The sequence below is a fragment of the Tupaia chinensis genome, unplaced genomic scaffold, assembly GCF_000334495.1.
Source record: "Tupaia chinensis unplaced genomic scaffold, TupChi_1.0 Scaffold000403_1, whole genome shotgun sequence".
Classification (NCBI taxonomy): Eukaryota; Metazoa; Chordata; class Mammalia; order Scandentia; family Tupaiidae; genus Tupaia; species Tupaia belangeri.
The window spans coordinates 303,450-326,491 of NW_006159905.1; the positions used below are offsets into that span (position 1 = coordinate 303,450).

The 23,042-nt window shown below is 50.5% G+C and overlaps 4 protein-coding genes across 8 annotated transcripts in view; 2 read left to right on the plus strand and 2 right to left on the minus strand.

The window, feature by feature from the left end:
• Positions 1 to 1,125: 1,125 nt before the first annotated feature.
• GPANK1 (G-patch domain and ankyrin repeats 1) lies at positions 1,126 to 4,667 on the minus strand. 3 transcript variants are annotated; one of them, XR_003550344.1, is made up of 4 exons: positions 4,497 to 4,546; positions 3,570 to 4,191; positions 1,795 to 2,300; positions 1,126 to 1,179 (listed from the first exon to the last, which is right to left on the minus strand). XR_003550344.1 is itself a non-coding variant. In XM_014590071.2 (3 exons), exons 2-3 carry the CDS (start codon positions 4,175 to 4,177, stop codon positions 1,850 to 1,852), a joined length of 1,059 nt encoding a protein of 352 aa, XP_014445557.1. In that variant the 5' UTR covers positions 4,178 to 4,191; positions 4,534 to 4,667; the 3' UTR covers positions 1,514 to 1,849. The 3 variants fall into 3 exon arrangements, 2 of the variants coding, with proteins under 2 accessions (XP_014445557.1, XP_006154336.1); XM_014590071.2 differs by lacking the exon at positions 1,126 to 1,179 and having other exon boundaries at positions 1,514 to 2,300; positions 4,534 to 4,667; XM_006154274.3 differs by lacking the exon at positions 1,126 to 1,179 and having other exon boundaries at positions 1,514 to 2,300.
• Positions 4,668 to 4,874: 207 nt separating this feature from the next.
• CSNK2B (casein kinase 2 beta) lies at positions 4,875 to 10,035 on the plus strand. 3 transcript variants are annotated; one of them, XM_006154275.3, is made up of 7 exons: positions 4,875 to 5,157; positions 6,371 to 6,453; positions 7,496 to 7,598; positions 8,179 to 8,294; positions 8,683 to 8,758; positions 8,891 to 9,080; positions 9,800 to 10,035. In XM_006154275.3, the coding sequence occupies exons 1-7, from the start codon at positions 5,109 to 5,111 to the stop codon at positions 9,888 to 9,890; spliced, it is 708 nt and encodes a 235-aa protein (XP_006154337.1). In that variant the 5' UTR covers positions 4,875 to 5,108; the 3' UTR covers positions 9,891 to 10,035. The 3 variants fall into 3 exon arrangements, with proteins under 3 accessions (XP_006154337.1, XP_006154338.1, XP_027629921.1); XM_006154276.3 differs by lacking the exon at positions 4,875 to 5,157 and adding an exon at positions 5,696 to 5,838; XM_027774120.1 differs by lacking the exon at positions 4,875 to 5,157 and adding an exon at positions 6,107 to 6,125.
• Positions 10,036 to 10,846: 811 nt separating this feature from the next.
• Positions 10,847 to 12,977, plus strand: LY6G5B (lymphocyte antigen 6 family member G5B). The gene is made up of 3 exons (XM_006154277.3): positions 10,847 to 11,426; positions 11,549 to 11,677; positions 11,943 to 12,977. The coding sequence occupies exons 1-3, from the start codon at positions 11,369 to 11,371 to the stop codon at positions 12,341 to 12,343; spliced, it is 588 nt and encodes a 195-aa protein (XP_006154339.1). The 5' UTR covers positions 10,847 to 11,368; the 3' UTR covers positions 12,344 to 12,977.
• A 7,326-nt stretch (positions 12,978 to 20,303) lies between these two features.
• The window catches only part of LY6G5C (lymphocyte antigen 6 family member G5C), a 10,270-nt gene continuing 7,531 nt past the window's right edge, over positions 20,304 to 23,042 (minus strand). The window contains exon 3 of the mRNA XM_006154278.3: positions 20,304 to 20,658. Coding sequence (XP_006154340.1) covers positions 20,495 to 20,658 — 164 coding nt within the window. The 3' untranslated portion in view covers positions 20,304 to 20,494. The remainder of the gene's footprint in view (positions 20,659 to 23,042) is intronic.

Here is a 23,042-nt window from a genome sequence, read left to right on the forward strand (position 1 = left end):
GAGCCGGCGCCGGGCTGTACGCTCGGCTCTTCGTCTAATCCTCCCGGTCGCCCGAGTCCCCAACGCTCCCCTAGGCCCGCCGGCCCCCTTCAGCTCCCCCGGCTTGACTTCGTCACATCCCCCCATTCCTCCATTTCGCGTCTGTGACTTTACGAAAGGCTTCTCCAGTAAGAAACGAGGGGACTCCTGCTGCTCGAGTAGCTCTTCCCCCGCCCTCGCATGCAGATTTCACCCCCTGCAGGTCCCTCCGGCGTGGGGGCTAGGTGGGGACCTAGAGGATGTCCTTCCGGCCTTCGGTTTTCAGACAGTGAGCAATCCTCATTTGAAAGTTTACAGTTGAGGGACCAGCAGATGGCTTAACGGTTACACGCTGGACTCCCACGTAATCGATCAAGGTTCAAGTCACAGAGAGCGGCTTAAATAAAACACACTGAGCGCGTGAGTGTGCGCCCAAAATCCCGAGGGGAAAGTGGAGGATACGGGGTCACTTCCTGGTCACCCCCCCTGGGGAGTGTGGGGGAGTGATTTCTTGCCTTTTCTCCTCTCTCTCATTGGCAAGCGCTCGGGCCTACAGCAAAAGCTCTCTCTTTTAAAAAAAAAGGTTCCCCAGTTGGGGGACCAGCAGATGGCATAAGGTTACTTGTCTGGACTCATACATGGTCCACTGCGATTTGACTCACTGACCTGGCAGCTTGAAACTCAGGCCAGGCACCTGTGCTTACATGCCCCAAATCTTCAGAATGGAGGGGAAGGGATTGCAGTATGGCCATCCTCACTGGGGAGGGGGGCATGTAATTTCTTGCTTTCTGTCTGAGTGCACGTGCCCTGTAGCAAAAATCTCTTTAAAAGAAAAGTTCACAGTTGAGGTCCCAGGTCAACTAACAGACTGGATAACCTTAGGCCTTCCTACCACACTACCCTCTTCCAACAAGTCCCCCTCTGGGGGCCCTCCCTGACCTCCCCTATCACTATGTGACCACACAGCTGTTCACTGAGGGTTAGAAAACGTTAATAATTACTTCATTCAACTTCATTTATCTGTTTATTTATTTTAATTTGACCAGAGAGGGCCAGAGAGAGAGAGGGAAAGTGAGAAAGCAAGCTGCCAGGTCTGGGACTAGAACTGCGGTCAGCCATGTGGGAGTTCAGCGCCCTTAACCACCACGCCACCTGGTGACCCTGAAATTAAAAAAAAAAAAAATTATTTTATATTTATACTCTACACATACTATATGAACTTGGGAAATCAGTGACTGACTGGTCTTGGAGTGGCCAGGGGACCCTTTCTGGGGATGGCGAGACTTGCATAGACCTGGGCAATTCTTAGTTTGGAGGAATGAAAGAATAGATAGGGTACTCCTAGCAGCTGCTAGGACCTGGAAGTGAACCCAGGCTGCCAGGGAGTTGATCCAACCATGCCACCTGGAGAGGCTGCCTTTGCCGGCTCCAATGGTACTTCCATGTGGGGCTCCAATGTTCTCTCCTGTGTCCCCCCCCCCCCCCACGACGTTTGGCTTTCCCATAACAGCAAATAAACCACAGAAGAGGAAAAAGGTTACGTTTTTAAGAATTATTTTTAAAATTCACTCATTTAATTTGATGGGACAGAGAAAGCAAGCCACGAGGTCTGGGACCCAAACTGGTCAGTCACGTGGGCGTCCAGGGCCTCAACTGCCACGCTGCCCGCCGGCCCAAGTTTTGTTTTTCATCTCTCAGGCCTTCTCAAAACCCTGACCAAAACCTGAGGATCTGCCACTTGGGCAGATCTCAGAAAGTAGACGTCAACATGCTCACATCAGAGGCCAAAGTTCCAACTTCTGCAGAAGACCAGAGTCAAGCTTCATTAAGGTCAGAACTCAAGGTTCATGTAAGTCCTCAGGTCCCGTTCCCAGGCCTTGTCCTTCTCTTCTTGCCTTTTCTTCTCCCTCCGGCTCAGTGTGGCCACCCGGGGGGCTCTCTCCCTTCCAGCCACGGCCTGAGTATCATGAGCCCGGAAGTGTGTGATTCGAGGTTGGGCTGCTGATCTGTAGCCTAATCCTTCCTGGTCCCTCTTGAGAATGGTAGGGACTGGGTTGGCACGGCCCTCACCCCGGGGTCCCAACCCCATTCCTGGCTCCCAGCCCCCTCTCAGCAACAGTTTAAAGCCTGGGCTAGAGGTGGGTACCCCAAGGGGAAGGCTGGGGGTCTGGGGAACCTGGGAAAGTGACAGCAGGTGAGCTGTGGATGTGTAGTGGTTGGAATCTTGGAAGTGGGCAGCACAGGTATTGCAGTACTGGGGGGAGGGAACGGAGGTGGGGGACCTGCAGAGAAAGAAGAAAAAGAGTTAAAGGCAGGGGAGGGAAAAGGGGGAGAGTTGAGGTCTCAGAGGGGCTGGTGGGATGGGACAAAACCCTCCCAGCTTTTCTGCTAAGAAACAAATTGTCTTCCTCTCCGCTTACCAATAAGGGATCAGAGGGGACTAACTGGGAGTAGAGATAACCACACCTCACAAGCTCTTGGGCAAGGACAATAATAGTGACCAGCTAACATTTGTACAGTACATACTATGTGGCCAACATGGTTCTAGCATCTTATGTATATTAATCCATTAATCTTTCTCTGGGACCAGCAGTGGGTGTAATGGCTATGTCGCTGGACTCCCATGTAGTCGACCGTGGTTCAAGTCCCGGACCTGGTGGCTTAAACTCATGACAGGTGTGTGTGCATTGCCTAAGATCCTGAGAGGAGAATGGAGAAGGGATTGTGGCGTGGCCAACCCCCCTGGGAGTTGATTTCTTGCTTTTTTTCTCTGTCTCTGTCTTTCTTGCGAGTACACGCACCTACAGCAAAAACCTCTCCAAAAAAAAATCTTTTTCTATTTTCTTTTTTTTTCAGAGAGAGATTTTTTTTGCTATAGGGCATATGTACTCCCTGGAGATACAAACAGATGAGAAATCACCCCCGGGTGGGATGGCCATGCTGCAATTCCTTCTCCTCTTAGAATTTTGGGGATGTCCAACACACCAGCATGAGTTTCAAGCCACCAGGCCTGGGACTTAAACCGCAGTTGGCCATGTAAGAATCCAGTAACATAACCATAAACCATCTGCTGGCCCACGTCGTTAACCCTAACAACATAAGAAAGGTGTTATTGGGGTTAGCAGGTGGCGTGGTGGTTAAGGTGCTGGACGCTCCCACATGGCTGATTATGATTGGAGTCTTGGACCTGCTGGCTTCCTTTCTCACGTTCCCTCTTTCTATCTCTGTGTCTCTCTCTGGCAAATTAAAACAAATGAATGAATAATAAATAAAATTAAATAAATAATTCTTTTTAAAAAAAGGGTGTTATTACCCCCATTTCTCAGATAAGCAGACTCGGACCTGTAGTCATTAGGCTACTCGCCCAAGTGGAATCAGGAGTTAAACCCAAGAAGCTTATGTTCATAACCACTCCAGTTTACTGCTTTCCTTATCAACTTACACTGGAGGGTTAACAAACACTGTTCGCTCTGTTCTTCTGTTCTGGAGCCTCTGGTACGGCATGGCTGGAACACGCTGAAAGATGGATATGGGCTAAGGTGTCCCCTTACCGGTTCTCTGGGTTCCTGGTTTCTCCGTGGCTCTCCCTGATCATGCGAGCCACCTCAGGAAAGCCGGCTTCTTCAGCCAGCTGAGCAGCATCCCTGCCACCCAGCTCGCAGACTCCCACCCAGGCAGCCCCTCGGCCAAGGAGGTAGCGCACAGCTGCCCCCTGGCCAGCTCGGGCAGCGCACATCAGAGGAGTCCACCAGAAAGCATCCGGAGCGTTGATATTCGCCCCAGCTCCTCCTGCCTCCCGGGGCTCCAACAGTCTCCGAAGTTCTGCCAAGTCTCCCTCCTGGGCTGCCCTCAGTATCCACTGGGTCATCCTGTCCTCGGTCTCAAGGGATCTCCTTTGTCCACGTCTTCCCGATGCTCCTGCTGTAGTCACTCTCATGGTTCTTTTCTTCCTCCTCCTCTCCCTGGCAGGCTCAGGCTGAGATCTCGGGGGCTCAGGGACGCTGCGGTCCTCCCCAATCAGGGCCTCATAGAAAGCGCGAGCTGCAGCCCCATCCAGGGTGGGCTCGGGCTCCTCGGACTGTGGCTGCTGTTGTCCATCCTTCCACAGGTCACTGGGGTGTGTGGCTGGGGTGAAGGCGATGAGGGAGGACCTGGACATGGCTATGGAGAGAACTGAAAAAACGAGACGAGGCGAGGAAGGGGAAGCTTAGACAAATGAGCCAAACGCCTGCAGTGACCACCTCCAGGGACCCGCTGCGATAAGGAAAAAAGTAGTTTCACAGCCAAAAACACCCTTCCCCAAAAATGACTCCCACAACCTAGTACACTGCAGGGCCTAAAGGCCTTACCGTGTAAAACCACAAAACCCCACAATAACACACCCTGCCTCTTGGTAAAAGTTAAGAAAGAAAACATGAGCCATCTGTCCTAATGGCCTACTTTCTGCTCCCACCCGGGTCCCCACCAACAATATATACCAGCCTCTCTGAAATCCGCCTACTCCGGAAGACGTACCGTGAAGAAAAACCCGCCGGGCCCTTTAAATCTTCGTCATCACTACTTCGGAGCTTCCCCTTCCCAAACAAAACAGGCGCGGCACCCCGAGGACCCGCGTCGCGGCGGCGCTTCCGTACAGCAAAATGGCGGCAGCCCCCAGACAAACAACAACAGGGCGCCAGCCACTGGCGACACAGCACCAAGACGCATGCGCGGCCCCGCCCGGTGCGTGAGGGCGCAGGCGCGCGGAGGGCACCGCCTGCAGTTTCCCGCCCTGGAACCTGTCCAGGCGCACAGCCGGAGCCCCGCGTGCAGAGGCAGCGCGAGGCGCCGGGCAGCGTCCGTCGGTTGGAGGCCTTTTACATAACGCCCACAATGCCCTTCGCCTTCCTCAATGTGGCCCCAGCTCCAAGCTCATTTTCTGGAGCTGGGGAATCATTAGCTGGGTTAGGAAAGGCCTGGACGAGGAGGTGGCACCTGTGGGATGCCGAGAAGCTGTGACACGAGATAACGTCACGCTGCCCCTCACCATTACTCTGACCAGGGTTCGAAAGCCACACTTAAAAGCCCGCAGCAGACGTCCCTGAGCGGAGATGGAGAAGTGCAAGGGGACGAGCGGCAAAATGGCAGGCGCCGCCTCAGGTTAGCGCCCAGGCCTTCCCCACATCAGTTCAGCTCAGCTCAGCACACCACCCCGCCCTGGCCTCGTCAGCCGGAGCCAGGGTGTAACAGGCCGTCGGGGGTCTCCAAGGACAGACCTGGCCCGGAAGAGGGGCCCCGGGCGGGCTGGCCAGGGATGGCCCCGTCCCCGGGACAGCTGCAGCAGCGCCGCGCCGGGACAGAGAGGGAGGCAGGGCGAGGCGAACGTCGAGCGGGGACCCCACCGGGCCCGCCCCTCTCCCCGCCCCTCTCGGCCTCTCCGTCCAGAAAACGCGCGACTCTAGTTCCCAGGCTCCCCAGCTCCGAACGCCGCCCCTCGCTTCCGCTTCCGCTGGCCCCCTGGCTGCGCCCCGCCCCCAAACGTCTTCCTGGGGCCTCGTGACACCAGGGTCGTGAGCAGGTCACCCTGGGATTGGTAGTTCGCGTTTCCTTCATTTCGTCAGTTTCTCTCCTTGCCGAGGACTACATCTCCCAGCGTCCACTGCAGCCCCGACCCCTGGCGCTTGCGCGTTGCCCTCTTCCCCACCCACCCCGCTCTCCACTCCCCCCCACCCCACTTCGCCTGCCGCGGTCTGCTCGGCGATTTGCGCTCCAGCGGTCGCCGCCGTTCCTTGGGAGCAGCAACTCCCCTCCCCCACCCCGGTCCCGGTCCCCGTCCAGTCGGTGAGTTTGAGGTGGTGGCCGCGCGAAGCGGCCTGTCCCTGGGGACGGCACATGGGGTCTCCGCGTCTCGGTGTGGGGGCGGGGAGGGAAGTGACCCGGGCCGGCCCCCGAAGGCGGGACGGGTGGCCTGAGGGACGGAGGCGGGATGTGAGGACTCCCGGGAAAGACCTGACGGCCTCCCCCAGCTGTGGGAGGAGGGCCCGGTTCTTGCTTGGGGAGGATAAACTTTGGAATCCTGGGGAAAGGCGCCGGGGCGCGCAGAGACCTGCCGCGGCGGGGAAGCCGAGGTCTCTGCTGGAGTTGACCCGGGGGAGAGGCCTGGCGTGGGGAGGCCTGGTGGGTCGGAGCGTGTCCACGTCCCAGACGTGGTGGGGCCCGAGAGCTGAGAAACGGGGCTGCAGAGGGGTTCCAGAGGCCGGGGTTCTTTCAGAAAAGTCGGTCCCGGATTCTTCGGTATTTGCGGGGCAGAGCGTGGGAGGAGATGCCAGAGCTGGGAGAGCTTGAGCTTTACTCGAAGTCCTTTCTCCCCTAGCTGACGTGAAGATGAGCAGCTCAGAGGAGGTGTCCTGGATTTCTTGGTTCTGCGGGCTCCGGGGCAATGAATTCTTCTGTGAAGTGAGTTCTCTTCAGCTCCCTACTTGCTAGCGCCACACGTCCTCTGGTCGGATGTTCCCCCGCTTATTTCGTTTCTACATGCTTCCATGGAAACTTCTTCCTGTCAAGAAAGGGTCCCCTCAGTAACCTTTCAGTAACATGGGGTGAAGCGACAAGACTGCAGCCCGAGTCTCAACCCTACCACGTTCTAGCACTGTAGCACTGGAGTAGTCAATCTATACTTTTTCTCTTTTTTATTAATTCCGTAGTATTGGTAGCATGTAGCTTGGCTGTCTTAGGAAAATAGAAATACTGTGTGTGGACATGGTTTGTAATGTGCAGAGCCGTGTGTTATAAGAGATCGAATTGCTCTCAGAAACCAAGCTGTTCAGCCTCCACCTTCCTCAGAAAGTCAGGAGTGGAGGGACCAGCAGTTAGCATAATGGCTATGTTGCTGAACTCCCATGTAGTCGTCTGAGGTTTGAGTCCTGCACCTGATGGCTTAAGCTCACACCAAACGCATGTGCATGCGTGCCCAAGATCCCAAGAGGAGAATGGAGGAGAAGGGATTGTGGCATAGTCATCCCCCCTGGGGGGTGATATCTGCTTTGTGTCTCTGGTGAGCACATGTGCCCCATAGCAAAACCTCTTTAAAAAAAAAAAAAAAAAAGAAAAGAAAGAAACCCAGGAGTGGACAAAACTGCTTGATAGAGATCAAGGGCAGGCGTAGAGAAAGGAATCTTGAAAGGAACATATCTTTTAGGAAGAGAATGCTGTACCTGCTTATTCTTAGAAAAGAAAGACCAGACCTTTCATGAGAGGGACTGTATGTGCCCTGGGGAAAGAAACTCAAGTACTTCTGCTGAGCTGGCCGTGGGAAATAAGGGGAGCAGATGTAGTGGTGTTGAGGGGAGCAGATGTAGTGGTGTTGAGGGGAGCAGATGAAGTGGTGTTGAGGGGAGCAGATGTAGTGGTGTTGAGGACACAGCATCAGAGAGCATCTTGCCCAGATCAAAAGCCGAGACGCCGATATGGGTTTCCTCTTGACTTCATGTCCTGACAGGTGGATGAAGACTACATCCAGGACAAATTTAATCTTACTGGACTCAATGAGCAGGTGCCTCACTATCGACAAGCTCTAGACATGATCTTGGACCTGGAGCCTGGTGAGGCACCCTCAGGGTTGTATATGTGTGTGTGTGGTGTGTGTGTGTGTGTGGTGTGCACACACTTTGTTTTTCTTTTCCAAATCCCCATTTGCTTCTCAAATTTCTAAATTTCCTTTTGGTTCTCCGAGTTTCCTAACCCAACATCCCCTTTTTCATTTTGATCTCTTGACTCTTGCCTAATTTTGTGATGTGTTATCACTAGTTCCCATATTTTCTGAATCTGTAACTCAGGTCTATCCTGTAACACCCGTTTTTCCTTAGGTATTTACTACCTTTCTCCTGCCTTGCACTTTTCAGTCTAGAATCCCACTTTCTTTATTGATGTTTTTGCACTTACATGTTGAGGCGGGAGGTGGGAGGGAGAGAAGAGACTTGAGACTGAAGAGGTGTGGAGAGAAGGCAGAGCTGACTTGGGTTGGTGGAGGGGTCACAGGCCTAGGTTTCTGGGTCAGATGCTCAGGTGAGGCTCATGGGTGGGTACTGGGCAGACCAAGTACCCAGCAGTCCCTGGGGGTGGGGTGGGGCACCTAGGAAAGATGGAAAACAAATAGTTGCATTTAGCTGAGCCACATTTCAGATGAAGAGCTGGAAGACAACCCCAACCAGAGTGACCTGATTGAGCAGGCAGCTGAGATGCTTTATGGATTGATCCACGCCCGCTACATCCTCACCAACCGTGGCATCGCCCAGATGGTGAGGCCCTTGTGCTCCCACTTGACTCCTCCTGAGATAGTAAGGGAAACGGAGATGCTTGCAGCACACCATTTCAAACCCTGTCAAAGAGTTTAGCAGAGAAGAAGGGAAGAACCCCAGAATGTGGGCCTGGGAATCGAATTCTCACTGAGGGTCATGCCCAAGAGGGTATTTTCAGGGAGGGAGGTGTAGCCTTGGGCAGGAAGTTGTTACAGGCAGCCTCTTTGTCAGGGAACAAACAGCGAATAGTACTGATGCTCTGCAGCCTGCCTAAAAAGGGGCCTCTGGACAGAGGCAGGAGGAGTGGAGGACAGAGTGTGATGCAGGCTGCGCTTAAGGAGGAGTTGTTCCTCTTCACCTACCAACCCTTTGATTTTATTTACCTCAGTTGGAAAAGTACCAGCAGGGAGACTTTGGCTACTGTCCCCGTGTGTATTGCGAGAACCAGCCAATGCTTCCCATCGGTGAGTGTTAAAGAAGGGAGAGGGTGGTCTTCTGGGTAGGAGTTAGGGCTCAGCAAATTGGGCCCTGAACCCTGTGGGAGGGTTGGGCAGGACTGAGGTGTGTCTGACCTGTTGAGTCTGACTATCTCCCAGGCCTCTCGGACATCCCAGGCGAGGCCATGGTGAAGCTCTACTGTCCCAAGTGCATGGATGTGTATACACCCAAATCGTCGAGGCACCATCACACAGATGGCGCCTACTTCGGCACTGGTTTCCCTCACATGCTCTTCATGGTGCATCCCGAATATCGGCCCAAGCGACCTGCCAACCAGTTTGTGCCCAGGTGGGAAACAGGGACAGAATCACCACGGGTCAAAGGAAAGGCCCAGGATCCCCTAGAGAGACGAGAGAACAGGGCATGGCCCTTCCTTGAGGCTTGCTTCTCCCGAGTCCCAGACTGTTTCTCCCTGATGAATGATCATAGGAAAATTCAGCTAATTTCCTGTGTCGGTTTCCTTGTCCATAAAATGAAGATAATGACCGCACCTGCCTGACAGTTTCTTTAAGTGTGTGACTTGTTCAGAATAATAACATGTGGCGCTTACACATTTTTTTCTACTTTGTTTTAACAATTTTTTACATTTAATTGTACCTCTTTATGGGGTATACCAGAGATTTTCAAAGTGTGCGTGTGGTGTGAAGCAACATTTAAATGATAGCGATTATTGTCATCATCCTGATGCAGAACCTTTTGCAAGACAATGCTCAGAACCACAGGTTAAACTTGAGCTACCATCATAGAGCCACATTTTTACCCTGGTGTAGGGAGGAAAGGTTTTTCACTGAGAGAAGTACTGATTTATGTCTCCTAGAGTTTGAGTTTCAGTGGGTGTTTAAGATACATTTTCCAATAAAAATTAAGCAAAGAGGTTGGGGGACCACTGCCCTTAAACACTAAGCAGGCCCGTGGATGAGCTGGGTTGGGGAGGTGGGACTGTATGCCACTGGCAAGGCCAGGAGGGGGCTCAACCTGCTGCCTCTCTGACCTCTGCCCTGGCCCAGGCTCTACGGTTTCAAGATCCACCCGATGGCCTACCAGCTGCAACTCCAAGCTGCCAGCAACTTCAAGAGCCCAGTCAAGACAATTCGCTGATTACCCATTCCACCTGTTCCTCGGTCTTTGACACCTCCAGTCCTTTGCTGCCACCCTTTCAGGAATCTTCTTTGGTTTTTAGTTTAAATTAAAGGAGTCATTATTGTGGTGGGAATATGAAATAAAGTGGAAGAAAAGGACTTGAGCTACTCTGCTGGTGCTTGTGGTTGGGGATGGGGGGAGGTGGTGATTTGTTGGACCCTAGGGCCCTCGGGGCCAGCCCGTCCTCCCAAGTTGAAAACCACAGATTTGTGCCCAGTGGATTTAGGTGATTTATTTTGTTTTGTTTTTGTTTTTTGGTAATTTGCTATAGGGCATGTGCATTTGTTGAAGAAAGAGAGGGGAAAATGAGGAAGCACACTTACAGTCCCTTCATTCTTAATTTGGGGCATGTGCCCATAATGCACCTGGTGTGTTTTTTAAGCCACCAGGTCTAGAACTTGAACCGTGCTTTCAGCCATGTAGGATCCAGCTGCCTTAACCACCATGCCATTGGCTGGTCCAATGTTTTTATTATAAAGCAGAGCAGGATTCCTAGGAGTGAATACGAGAAGAGTACATGGTCAGAGAGAAAAAACTCAGAAAAACCAGGTTTCGAAGACTAGAGCAGTCTTTTCAGATCACTGTAGCTGTCCCTGTCCTCGCAGGGATTTAATCAGCAATACTATCTTTGTTTTGTTAGGAAAGGGTTCTTAAGTAGATACTGGGGTGTCGGAAAAGTCATGGCTTATTTTTGCATAGAAAAACAAAATCATTTTTTTGAGAACCCAGTAGGACTGTAAGCAGTAGGGAGAGATGGTCCAGAATTGCTCTTCAGTGATGTCTGTGTGCCCCCTGCTGGGGGAGCTGAGACATGCTTTTTTTTTTTTTTTAAGAATTATTTTTATGTAACTTTATTTTAATTTGACCAGAGAGGAAATGAGAGAGAGAGAGCAGGAAAGTGAAAAGGCAAGCTGCCAGGTTCAGGACTTGAATCACGGTCAGTCATGTGGGAGTCCAGCGCCCTTAACCACCACACCACCTGCCAGCTCCCAGCTTATCTTAAAGGATAAGGGTACTTGGTACCCTGCCAGTTTCTCCCGGCATGATGGAACGGACCCCTTCGTATACGGAGAGGACAGCAAATGGTGCCAGAGACACTAGTCCATGGCTGCTTGAGTGGAGAGAATGGTCTTGGGGGCCATGCAGGACAGAAGCAGTTAAGATACAGGCTCAGGTGGTGCTAAAGTGCTGCCCCTGTTTAGGCCACTGCTCCCACACTCCCAGACCTCGTGGGTCGAGGACATGCCATTCTACCAAGTTAATAACTTCCTACCCCAGCTGGGATCCTGCCCCAAGCAGGAATATAGCTCGAGTCCACCTGTGGCATTTCCTGCTCAGACTCAAAGCTACCCTGCAACTCAGGACTAAGGAGCGTGTCACAGGAAGATAGGGCTTCAGGGCATCTGTCAGGGACTGCCCCATCCCAGAACTCTATAATGAAGGTCCATGTGCTTGTAGGTGTGCTGGTCATGGTGGGCTTCACAGTGGGAAAGGGTAAGTGGGGACCGGGGCAGGGAGGAAGGGGTTAGAGGTGGAGCCCTGGGTACCAAGGCCTCTTGCAGGGCAGGGAACATGGGAGTGAGCCAGTGCTTCCATCTTTCCTTCTGTGTCCCCAGCGTCTGTTCCTGAAGTCCGGACTTGTCACTTCTGCCTCTTGGAAGACCCTTCTGTAGGATGCATTTCAGGCTCAGAGAAGTGCACCGTCAGCAGCTCATCCCCATGCATGGTGATCACCATCTTCCGTGGTGTGTAACGTCCCAGAAAGGGGCTGCGGGGACAACCTATAGCTTCATCACCTCTCCCCTCACAATGAGGGCTGCTTGGTGCCTGCGATGTAAGGAGAGGGGAGGATCTTGGAAGGAGTTTGGGGCTTTAGGGGCAGGAGGGCAAACTGAACTAATTTTTCTGATCTCTCTGGAAGGAGTCTGGAATAGTGTTTGGGTCTGGATGAGGGATGGGGACTCTGGGTGACTGTTAGCAGAAGTTTATTAGCGTTCCCTTTTTCTCCAGGTATCAAGGTCCGTTTCGTGGTCCGAGGGTGTGGACAGTACAATTCCTACCGTTGCCAAGAACAACGCAACACCTACTTCTCAGAGTACTGGTATCAGGCCCGCTGCTGCCAGTATGATTACTGCAACTCCTGGATGAGCCGCCAGCTCCAGAGCCCCCTGTCTGAACCCCTTGACCCGCCCCTGGCCCTGCCCCTTTCTGATGCCCAGGTCAGACAGTTCTACCAGGCCCTGAACCTCTCACTGCCCCTACCTAGCATTCATGCTGGGCAGGTGCCTAAAGCCCTAGACCCCCTGGCCACCCTGCCCCTGAAACTGGGCCTGTCTATTGCTGACCTGCGCCACATGTACTTGGTCTTCAATGGTTCAGGACTTTTGGTTCTTCCCCCGACTAGACCTTGACACCTAACTCTTCCCAGATTCCACCCTGTTCCGGAATCTCTCCCTAACACCTCCAGCTTCCTGCATTGAGTTTCTGAAAATACCCACCGTCTCTGGTCACTGTTATTTCTGAGGCCTCCTCTGTACCTTCAGTGTGTGTACAGCATTGGTTTTATTTCCACTCCCTGGCTCTTGTGCGACTCTTCTCCCTGGAAAGTATCAAGTATGGATCTGCCCAGGCCAGTCTGGGGAAGTCACGGCGTTTTCCTGTATCCCTTTCCCATCGTTTGAACGTTCCATCTTCCCATGCCCTCCGAATCTGGCCACCCATCACCCGTTCAGATATGGTGTCCCCTTCAGCTCTGTATCCCCGTCATGTCTCTAAGACCTGATACCAGACTGAGCTTGCAGCAAGAAGGATGAGGGTAGACTTCCTTGTAGCTTTCCTGACTTGTCAATCTGGTGAACCTGCCTCACTCACCACCACTCCCATCCTGTCTCCTCCCCTCTGTCCTCTTTTGTCAGTCTCTGGCCTCTTCAGTCCTGTTTCCCCTCACTGAGTTGCAGCACTCAGCTCCACAGGAGCAGGGGAGAGGGGAGTGTCCTGCTCTGCTCCACGTCCCCTGTTTCCCTCCACAATAAACTGGGACTGGGTTAACTCTGTGTCACATTGTTTATGGGATCAGGCCCAGGTGTGGGCAGGTATAGACAGGTTAGAGAGGTTTGATGTGGGATTCAAGCGGGATAGCAGAGCCCCGCCCACTCCACTTGGCCCTTGTAGCTTCCTCTTGGCCTGCCCCTAAAGGGTTCATATCCTTCTCCACCCTCTGCCCACCTAGAGATCAAAGCATGAGAATTCTGACTCCCCCTCACCTTCCTGTAGGGTGTGTGCAGTGGCCAGAGAGAGGGGAAAGTGAGAAAGCATCCCCTGAGGGGGAATGGCGAGCTGCAGTCCTTTCTCCATTTTCCTCAGGATTTTGGGCATATACACAACATACTGGTGTGTTTAAGCAACAGGAAAGTATTCCTCACAGTTCCGGAGGCTAGTAGTCCCAGATCAAGGTGTGTTGCCAGGTTTGATTTATTTAGAGGCCTCTCCTTGGCTTACAGACACATGCCTTCCCTCTGTCCTCACTAGGTTGTCCCCGTGTGCCCGTGCATCTGGTGTCTTTCAGTGTGTCCAGATCTCTATAAGGCCACCAGTTTTCAGGTCCAAGGGCCAGGGGCCACATCTGGTGGGAAGGTTGCAAATCCTGAGACATCATGTGAGGATAAGAGCAGGGCACAGTGGCTGTGTCCATGACTCCTAGGGTATTTTCTGAGTCACCAGGTCCAGGACCCTGCAGTCAGCCAGGTGGGAGTATGTGCCAGTATGATTACTGCTACTCCTGGGCCAGCCACTAGCTCCAAGGCCCTGCCTGAATCCCCTGAAAGGCCCCTGGCCCTTCCCCTATCTGATTCCAGTCACCCTGACCGTGATGCCATTGGTCGGCCCTCCTCTTCACCTTAGACATACTCTAGACTTAGAGAGTTAAACCTAGGTGATGCCATGTTCTTTTCACTGAGGAGAGAAGAAATTAACTGTATTCATATATTTATTTAAATTTGACCAGAGTGGCAAGAGAGAGAAAACGAGCAACTGCGTCTGGAATTCACACTGCAGTTGGCCATGTGGGAGTCCACCGTCCTTAACCACTGCACCACCTGCTGGCCCTGAGAAGAAACTCCCTCCCCCCAAGAGGTTTTTGCTGTAGGGCGTGTGTGCTTGCCAGAGAAGACAGACAGACAGACAGAAAGTGAGAAATCTCCCCAAGGGGGTTGGCTATGCCGCAATCCCTTCTCCGCCGTTTTCTTCTCGGGACCTTAGGCACACATGCACACAGGCCCGTGGGAGGCTGTGCACCAGTGAATATTGCTGGTTTCTCAGAAAGCAAACAATTACACAATGCCAAAAGCCATGATTGGCTTCCCTTCAAAACCTCACCTTTGAAACTATACTCTGATTGGCCACTAGAATCCCTCAGATTTGCATATCCGGCACCTCATGATTTGTCCAAAAGCAACCAATCATAACCCACCTTTTACAGCCAATCATGGTCCACCATCCTGTATATAACCACGATCCCTGGCCCACAATCTCCAGACGACACAGACAACCCGGAAGACCCCGAAGAGTTGTAACACCGTGTTGTCTCCGGACGACCCTTAAGAATTGTGACACCGCGTTGTCTCCGTGCTGCTCACAATAGACAATGCGACCCTGAAGAGTTGTAACACTGAATCGTCTCTGTGTTGTACCGTGCTGCCCACAATAAACGGATGACCCTGAAGACACTGTGTCGTCTCCGTGTTGTAACACTGCGCCGCTCGCCCCGGCTCTCACTCCTTCCCTCAGGAAACCTGTTCGACTGTCCCCCGGGTCGGGACACAGGCCTGGCGTGAGTTTAAGTCATCAGGTCCAGGACTCGAACTGCGGTCGACTGCATGGGAGTCCAGCAACATAGCCATTATGCTAACTGCTGGTCCTGAAATACATTCTTTTTAAGGAATTATTTAATTTTATTCATTGTCATTATTTAATTTTTTTTTGAAGTTGACTAAAGAGACAGAAGGAAAGTGAGAAAGCAAGCTGCTAGGTCTAGGACATGAACTGTGGTCAGTTGTGTGGGAGTCCAGGTGCCTTAACCACCATGCCACCTGCCGGCCCAAAGACAAAACTTTTAAACCAAGAAGATGAGCCCATGGGGACCAGCAGGTGGCATGGTGGTTAAGGCACCTGGACTCCCACACAACTGACCACAGTTCATGTCCTAGACCTAGCAGCTTGCTTTCTCACTTTCCCTCTCTCACGCTCTGTCTCTCTCTGGTCAAATTAAAAAAATAAATGAATAACAAATAAAATATTAAAAAAAGATGAGCATAGACTTTCATCTGAGTCACCTAGTGCTTAGGCTTTTTTGTTATTTTTTTCAAGGATCCGAGTACATAGCACCCCCCCAACACACCTGGGTAGGAGGTGTCCAGGTTAAGGAAAGAACTACAGAGATGGGACTGCGGTAATTGGATCTTTACGATTTTTTTTCAGAATTATTTCTTTTAATTTGACCAGAGAGGGACAGAGTGGGTGAGAGAGAGAGGGAAGGCGAGAAAGAAAGCCACCAGGACTGGGATCAAACTGCGGCTGGTCATGTGGGAGTCCAGTGCCCGTAACCACTACGCCTCCTGCTGGCCCCTGTATTTTATTTTTTAAATATCACAAGCATTTTGTTCAGAAAACAATAATGGATACTCGGTACTCAAGCTTTCCCACACATCGATAAACAATGGATATATATTGCCTGAGTCAAGCCTGACATTAAGCACTAGGGCCTCCGTGTGAGTACAGTACAGCAGGGGCTGCCTTTTCTTTTCTTTTCTTTTTTTGAGAGATTTTCGCTATAGGGCGCATGCACTCGCCAGACAGACAGAGAAAGACATAGAGAGAGAAAGCGAGAAATCACCCCCCAGGGGGGGTGGTCACGCCACAATCCCTTCTCCTCCATTCTCCTCTTGGGATCTTGGGCACGCACGCACATGCGCCCAGCATGAGTTTTAAGCCACCAGGTCCAGGACTCAAACCGCAGTCGACTATGTGGGAGTCCAGCGACATAGCCATTACGCTAACTGCTGGTTCCCCCCCCCTTTTTTTTTTTTTAAAGAATTATTTATTCAATTTTATTTATTCATTCATTTCTTTTAATTTGACCAGAGAGAGAGAGAAAGTGAGAAAGCAAGTCACCAGGTCAGGGACTTGAACCATGGTCGGCCATGTGGGGGTATTCACCTGCTGGTCCCTGCCAGGGGCTGCCCTTCCGAGCCTTACAGTCTAGCTGAGAGTAGGAAACTTTTTTCAAATGGAAAGCAGTATAGGTTTGTGTCTGAGAGGCCCAGCCCCAGCCCCTCTGCCACTCAGGTAAGTGGGTCATCTGTCAAGTTGGGATAGCACTTGAAGGAGTGCATGCAAATGCATAGAGCGAAGTCTGGGCCTGTGCGCTCTCAAAAATACCCCCTTAGAAACAAGCACATTAGGGGTGGCAGGTGGCGTGGCGGTTAAGGGCACTGGACTCCCACGTGGCCAACTGTGGTTTAAGTCCTAGGATCTGGCGACTTGCTCTCTTGCTTTCCATCTCTCTTACTCTGTCCCTCTCTGGTCAAATTAAAAAAACTCATGCTGACCACATGCGCATGCGTGCCCAAGATCCTGAGAAAAGAATGGGGAGAAAGGATTGTACTATGGCTATCCCCCCTGGGGAGTGATTTCTCACTGTCTCTGTCTCTCCAACAAATGCATGCACCCTATAGCAAAGATCTCTTTTAAAAATAAGCAAACTGCTAGCATGTTATTAAACACAAATGCTCCTCGACTTGCTGTGGTGGTGTGACATCTTGATAAATCCATCAGCTGGAAATGCATTTTATACACCTAACCTTCCAAAGATCACAGCTTAGCCTGTCTACTTTCAGTGTGCCCAGACACACTTTCAACTACAGTTGGGCACACTCACATAAGCACGGCATGAGAATGGCATACTGCATGTCATTAGCCCAGGGGAAAAAATCAAAATTTAAATTCAAAGTAGTTTCTCTAGGATGCCTGTTGCTTTTGCACCATTGTAAAGTTGAACTATCATAAATCAGAGATCTGTCAAAAGATTTTATTTATTTTAAAGGAAGATTTAAAATTATAAAACCCTTGATTTCATAACATTACCTTTCCTTTTATAATGACACAAAAATATGACGTACAAGGGACCAGCAGGTGGCATGGTGGTTAAAGGTGCTGGACTCCCACGTGGCCAACCACAGTTCAAGTCTCGAACCTGGTGGCTTGCTTTCTCACTTCCTCTATCTCCCTCTGTCTCTCTCTGATCAAACTGGAAAATAATATTGATAATAATAATAAATAAAATTAAAATAATTCTTTAAAAAAATAATAAACAAACACATTCAATTTTTTTGATGGTTTTTGTTTTTGCTATAGAGCGTGTAAGCTCACCACAGAGGGAAAGCAAGAAATCGCCCCCCAGGAGATGGCCATGTCACAATCCTCTCCTCCAGGCTCCTCGCGGGATCTGGAGCATGCACACACTCAGAGCTGATATGATTTTCAAGCTGCCGGGCCCAGGATTCCAACCACAGGGTTGGCCATGTGGGGTCCAGCAGCTAAACCACCACATCCTTTTCTTCAAAATAGAAGCAAGGATGGCTGCTTCCCCATTGGAGAAGTCAACACTGGCCTCGTGTGACAGGGACACTGACCACTCTACTGATGAGGGCAGCATCGCACATACCACACGCTGGATTTTTGTGAACAATACACTTGTAAAACCAGCCCCCATTTCAGCATAAAGGCCTCTATCGGCACCCCAAGCGGCTCTTGTGCCCCTTCCCAGACACTCCTGCCAGCTCAGGGTTAGCTGCTGTACCGACTTACAACAGCTTAGATGAGTTTTATCTGTGTACTTGGTGGAAATGTAGTGTATAGGATATACTCTCATACAGTGTTTTGGTTTTTTTGTTTGTTTGTTTTAGAGAGAGATTTTTGCTATAGGGCATGAGTGCTTGCCAGAGAGAGAGACAGAAAGTGAGAAATCACCTCCCAGGGAAATGGCCACATCGTAATCTCTTCTCCATTCTCCTTTTGGGATCTTGGGCATGCACACGCACACCTGGTGTGAGTCATTTTTGTTTTATTTTGTTTTTGTTTTTGAGAGGTTTTTGCTATAGGGTGCACATGTTCTCCAGAAAGACAGAGAGAAAGTGAGAAATCTCTCCCCATGGGGGATGGCCACAGTGCAATCCCTTCTCCTCCATTCTTCTCTCAGGATCTTGGGCACACACGCACATGTGCCTGGCACGAGTTTAAGCCATGGGTCCGGGACTCGAACTGCAGTTGACTACATGGGAGTCCAGCGACATAGCTATTGCGCCAACTGCTGGTCCCAGGTTTGGTTGTTTTTTTAAGAGATTTTTGCTATAGGGCACATGCACTCACTGGAGAGATAGAGACAGAGAAATGGCGAGAAATCACCCCCTGGAGGATGATCATACCACAGTCCCTTCTTCATTCTCCTCTTAGGATTTCGGGCAGGCACACACACACACACACAGTGGTTTTTTTTTTGTTTTTTAATAGTATTTCTTTTTTTTTTTTAAGAATTATTTTATTTAACTTTATTGTTATTATCATTATTATTTTCCAGTTTGATCAGAGAGAGAGGAAGTGAGAAAGCAAGCCACCAGGTCTGAGATTTGAACTGTGGTCAGCCATGTGGGAGTCCAGTGCCTTTAACCACCATGCCACTTGCCGGCCCCTTTTTAAAAAAATTATTTTATTTCATTTATTTATCCTTTTTTTTATAAAGAATTATTTTATTTATCTTTATTCATTCATTTCGGGTTTTTTTTGTTTTTTAATTTGACTAGAGGGGGACAGAGTGAGAGAAGAAGAGAGAAAGGGAAAGTGAGAGAGCAAGCCTCCAGGTCCAGGACTTGAACCGTGGTCAACCATGTGGGAGTCCAGCGTCCTTAACCATCACACCACCTGGCTGGCCCAGCAAGCTATATATTTTTGTTTAAATTTGATCAGAGAGAGACAGAGAGTGAGAGTGAGAGAGAGAGGAAGCGAAAAAGCAAGCCACCAGATTCAGGACTTGAACCCTGGTAGACCATGTGGGAGTGTCCAGTGCCTTAACTACCATGCCACCTGCTGGTCCCTGGCCCAGTGTGTTTTAAGCCGCTGGATCTGAAACTTGAACCATGGTCGACTATGTGAGAGTCCAGTGACATAACCATTACACCATCTACTGGTCCCTTCCTTGGCCTCTTTATGGCCTTTTTCTGGCAGAAGACAGCAAAGCAATGCTTTTTTTGTTCTGTTTTTGTTTGTTTGTTTGGTTTTTAGAGATTTCTTTTTTTTGGAGAGGTTTTTGCTATAGGTTTTTGCAAGCGTGTGCTCACCAGCAAGACAGAGAGAGACAGAGACAGAAAGCGAGAAATCACCCCCCAGGGGGTATGGCCACACCGCAATCCCTTCTCATCCATTCTCCTCTCGGGATCTTGGGCATGCATGCACATGCACCCAGTGTGAGTTTAAGCCACCGGGTCCGGGATTTGAACCGCGGTCGACTACATGGGAGTCCAGCTACATAGCCATTACGCTAACTGCTGATCCCTGTTTTTAGATATTTATACCATAGGGCATGTGCTCTCACCAGAGAGAAAGACAGAAAGCAAAAAATCACCCCCCCCAACTTCCCCAGGGAGGATGGTCACACTGCAATCCCTTCTCCTTCATTTTCCTCTTGGGATTTTGGGCATACACACACAGGTACTGGGCATGAGTTTTAAGTTGCCACATCCAGGACTCGAACCACTGTCGACCATATGGGAACCTAACAACATAACCATTATACCACATGCTGGTCCCCCAAACCAATGTTTTTAGGTCATGAGACAGTTGGAGATATAAAGAGAGGTTCAAATTCTCAGTGTGTCCCCCTCTTTCTGGGAGGTCTTCTATGTAGGTCTCACATAAATGGAAGATAGCCTGAAAGACTGAGGAACTCCAAGGCCCAGAACTGAGTTCCTTGCCAAGGTCCTTGAGGGAAACAGTCTGGGAGTCAGACCAGCCTTGGGCTAGACCTAATGTCTCTTCCAGAGTGGCCTCACCCATCCCCTCCTTTTTTGGGCCTGGTCCTTTTGAAACTCCCTCTTCCCAACAAAACAGCCCTTGGGACCTTCCTCAAGTCCCCAACAGCGCTTCTGAGGATGCCCGCTGGCCGGCCCTCACCGTAAGAGGGTTTCCAGTCTTTCACCTTCTTGTGCTTAGAGTCGGGTCAGATACACTGAGGCAGGACGGAGACAGCTGGGAGCCCCACTTGTCCTCATGAGGAGGGCCTTCCCTCAGCCTCCACCTCCACCAAAAGAGAGATCAGTTTGCACAACGATTTATTTTGGAGGAACACCTGGGGACTTGAGGTGAACTAGGAAGTTCAAGGAGAGGGGACAGCCAAGAAGAGTCAAGGCTGGGGTCCAGTGACTTGGAGGCAGGTGGGCTGGTTCGAGGGACTGGAGTCCGGGTAGAAATCAGGAATGTGGTGGAATTTTCCTCTCAGATACGCTGCGGTCATTCTAAGAAAGATAGACAGATCTCTTCTGGGGGTCATTGCAGAAATTCAGGAAGCAGCACTGGGAGAACATCCAGAAGCCGGACACTGGCGAAGTGTGGGTATAAGAGCAATCGCTCATCTGCTCCTTGCTGCGGCAGTCACTCACCATGATGTCAGACCCACTGCCTGCGGAAGGACCACAGGCACCAGCGGTAAGGGCACCTCCGGTCAAAACCCCACATCCCCTCAGCCCGCACTCCACACAGACTTGGCACTACTCCCACACCCTGCCCTGGACCAAAAAAGAAAATAAAAAAGGGTAATGAAGAAATAAATTAAATTAATAATTATTAAAAAAAAGAAAGAGGGGACCAGCAGGTGGAGTGATGGTTGAGGCGTTGGACACTCCCATGTGGCTGACCACAGTTCAAGTCCTGGACTTGGTGGCTTGCTTTCTCGCTTTGTCTCTCTCTGATCAAATTAAAAAATAAATGAATAAATTAAAAAAATAAAATAAAATAATTATTTTTTTAAAAAGGATTTCTGGGATTGGGTGGGGTGGGGAATTCCCAATAAGACAATAGTAAGACAACTCTGCTGAAGTTTCCCATGGAAGGTTGTAGGGAGAGAGCTTTTTTTTTCTTTTCTTTTCTTTTTTCGGAGAGTTTTTTTGCTATAGGGTGTGTGCGCTTGCCAGACAGACAGAGAGAGACAGAGAGACAGAAAGCGAGAAATCACCCCCCGGGGGTGGGGGATGGCTATGCTGCAATCCCTTCTCCTCCATTCTCCTCTCAGGATCTTGGGCATGCACGCACACGTGCCCGGCCTGAGTTTAAGTCACCGGGTCTGGGACTCGAACCGCCGTCAACTACATGGGAGTCCAGCAATATAGCCATTACGCTAACTGCTGGTCCCAGGGAGAGAGCTTTTTGAAGTACTGGGTCTGAGCTGGTACTTGTGGGGTGATGTGGGGAGAATCAGCACCATGGGACCATGTGAGGGTTAAAACGTATTGGAGGTTGGGATGCATTTTGCTGTTTTATCTTTTTTTTCAAGAATTATTTTATTTACCATTTATCTATCTATCTATCTATCTTTTTATTTAATTTGAACAGAGACAGACAGCATGAGAGAGAGAGGGAAAGCAAGAAAGCAAGCTGGGACTCAAACCATGGTTGGCCATGTGGGACTCAAACTGCAGTTGACCATGTGGGAGTCCAGAGCTCTTAACCACCACACCACTTGCAGGCCCTGCTGTTTATTTTCTATAAAATTGGGACCAGCAGATGACGTAATGGTTACATTGCTGGACTCCCACATAGTCAACTGTGGCTTGAGTCCCGAATCTGGCAACTTAAAACTCGGACCAGGTGCATGTGCATGTGTGCCCAAGATCCCTAGAGGAGAATGGAGGAGAAGGGATTGTGGTGTGGCCATCCCACCTGGGGGAGATTTCTCGCTTTCTGTCTCTCTGTCTCTCCAGGGAATGCATGTGCCCTAATGCAAAAATTCCTCTCAAAAAAAAAAAAAAAAAAAAAGAGTAAGACTAAAGGGCACTAGATGGTGCCATGATGCTAAGACATTTTGTGAGGCTGCCCCACCTGAGAAGGTCCTGGGTTTGCATCCAGAGTCTTCTCTTGAGTACCCCAGGCATGCATGTGCCCACGATCTGGGGCTGACTGAGGCTGTGCGAATCACAGCAACATGACCTTGTGGCGGCTGCGTGTTCATTCTCTCAGAAGAAGGAAATGAATTCACTTTTTTTTTGAGATGGAGATTTTTGGTATAGGGCAAATATACTCACCAGAGAGACACGAAGAGACAGAAAGCAAGAAATATCTCCCCCAGCGGGGGTGACCATGTCACAATCCCTTCCCCTCTATTCTCCTCTTGGGGGTTTGGGCATGCACGCACAGGTGCTCCGTGTGAGTTTCAAGCTGCCAGATCCAGGACTTGAATCACTGTTGGCGTGGGAGTCCAACACCTTAACCACTACGCCACCTGCTGGTCCCAATGAAGGAACTTAAAAAATAAAGTACTAGGTGGGAGGAGCAGGTGGCGAGGTGGTTAAGGTGTTGGATTCCCACGTCACTGATCATTGTTTGAGTTTTGGATGCTTCAGCTTGAAAGTCACACCGGGTGTGTGTGCTTGTGTGCCCCAAGTCCTGAGAGGAATGGAGGAGAAGGGACTGCAGCATGGTTATCCCCCCTGGGGGTATGATTTCTCACTTGCTCTCTTTTCCTCTCTGGTGAGCACATGTACTCAAAAAATTTGTCAGGCCATCCAGCTGGATCCCACATGACTGACTTTGTTGTTCGAGTCCCAGATCTGGTGCTTGAGAAACACACCAGGTGCATGTGCACGCATGCCCAAAATTCCAAGAGAAGAGTGGAGGAGAAGGGATTGTAGTATGGCCATCACCTTGTGGGGGGGGATTTCTCAATTTCTTGCTCTGTCTGTCTCTCTCTCTGGCAAGCGTACATACCCTCTGATAAACTTTAAAAACAGGGACCAGCAGTTAGCGTAATGGCTATGTCGCTTGGCTCCCACGGATTCGACCGTGGCTCGA

Bases quoted from the DNA above. Each gene is read 5' to 3' on its own strand.
- GPANK1 (XM_014590071.2), bottom strand. From the start codon at position 4,177: ATGTCCAGGTCCTCCCTCATCGCCTTCACCCCAGCCACACACCCCAGT. The intron at 2,301-3,569 runs GTAAGGGGACAC...CTTTCTCTGCAG, and splicing joins ACCAGGAACCCAGAGAACCG to GTCCCCCACCTCCGTTCCCT.
- CSNK2B (XM_006154275.3), top strand. From the start codon at position 5,109: ATGGAGAAGTGCAAGGGGACGAGCGGCAAAATGGCAGGCGCCGCCTCA. The intron at 8,295-8,682 runs GTGAGGCCCTTG...TATTTACCTCAG, and splicing joins ACCGTGGCATCGCCCAGATG to TTGGAAAAGTACCAGCAGGG. The intron at 8,759-8,890 runs GTGAGTGTTAAA...ACTATCTCCCAG, and splicing joins CCAGCCAATGCTTCCCATCG to GCCTCTCGGACATCCCAGGC.
- LY6G5B (XM_006154277.3), top strand. From the start codon at position 11,369: ATGAAGGTCCATGTGCTTGTAGGTGTGCTGGTCATGGTGGGCTTCACA. The intron at 11,427-11,548 runs GTAAGTGGGGAC...CTGTGTCCCCAG, and splicing joins GGGCTTCACAGTGGGAAAGG to CGTCTGTTCCTGAAGTCCGG. The intron at 11,678-11,942 runs GTGTGTAACGTC...CTTTTTCTCCAG, and splicing joins GGTGATCACCATCTTCCGTG to GTATCAAGGTCCGTTTCGTG.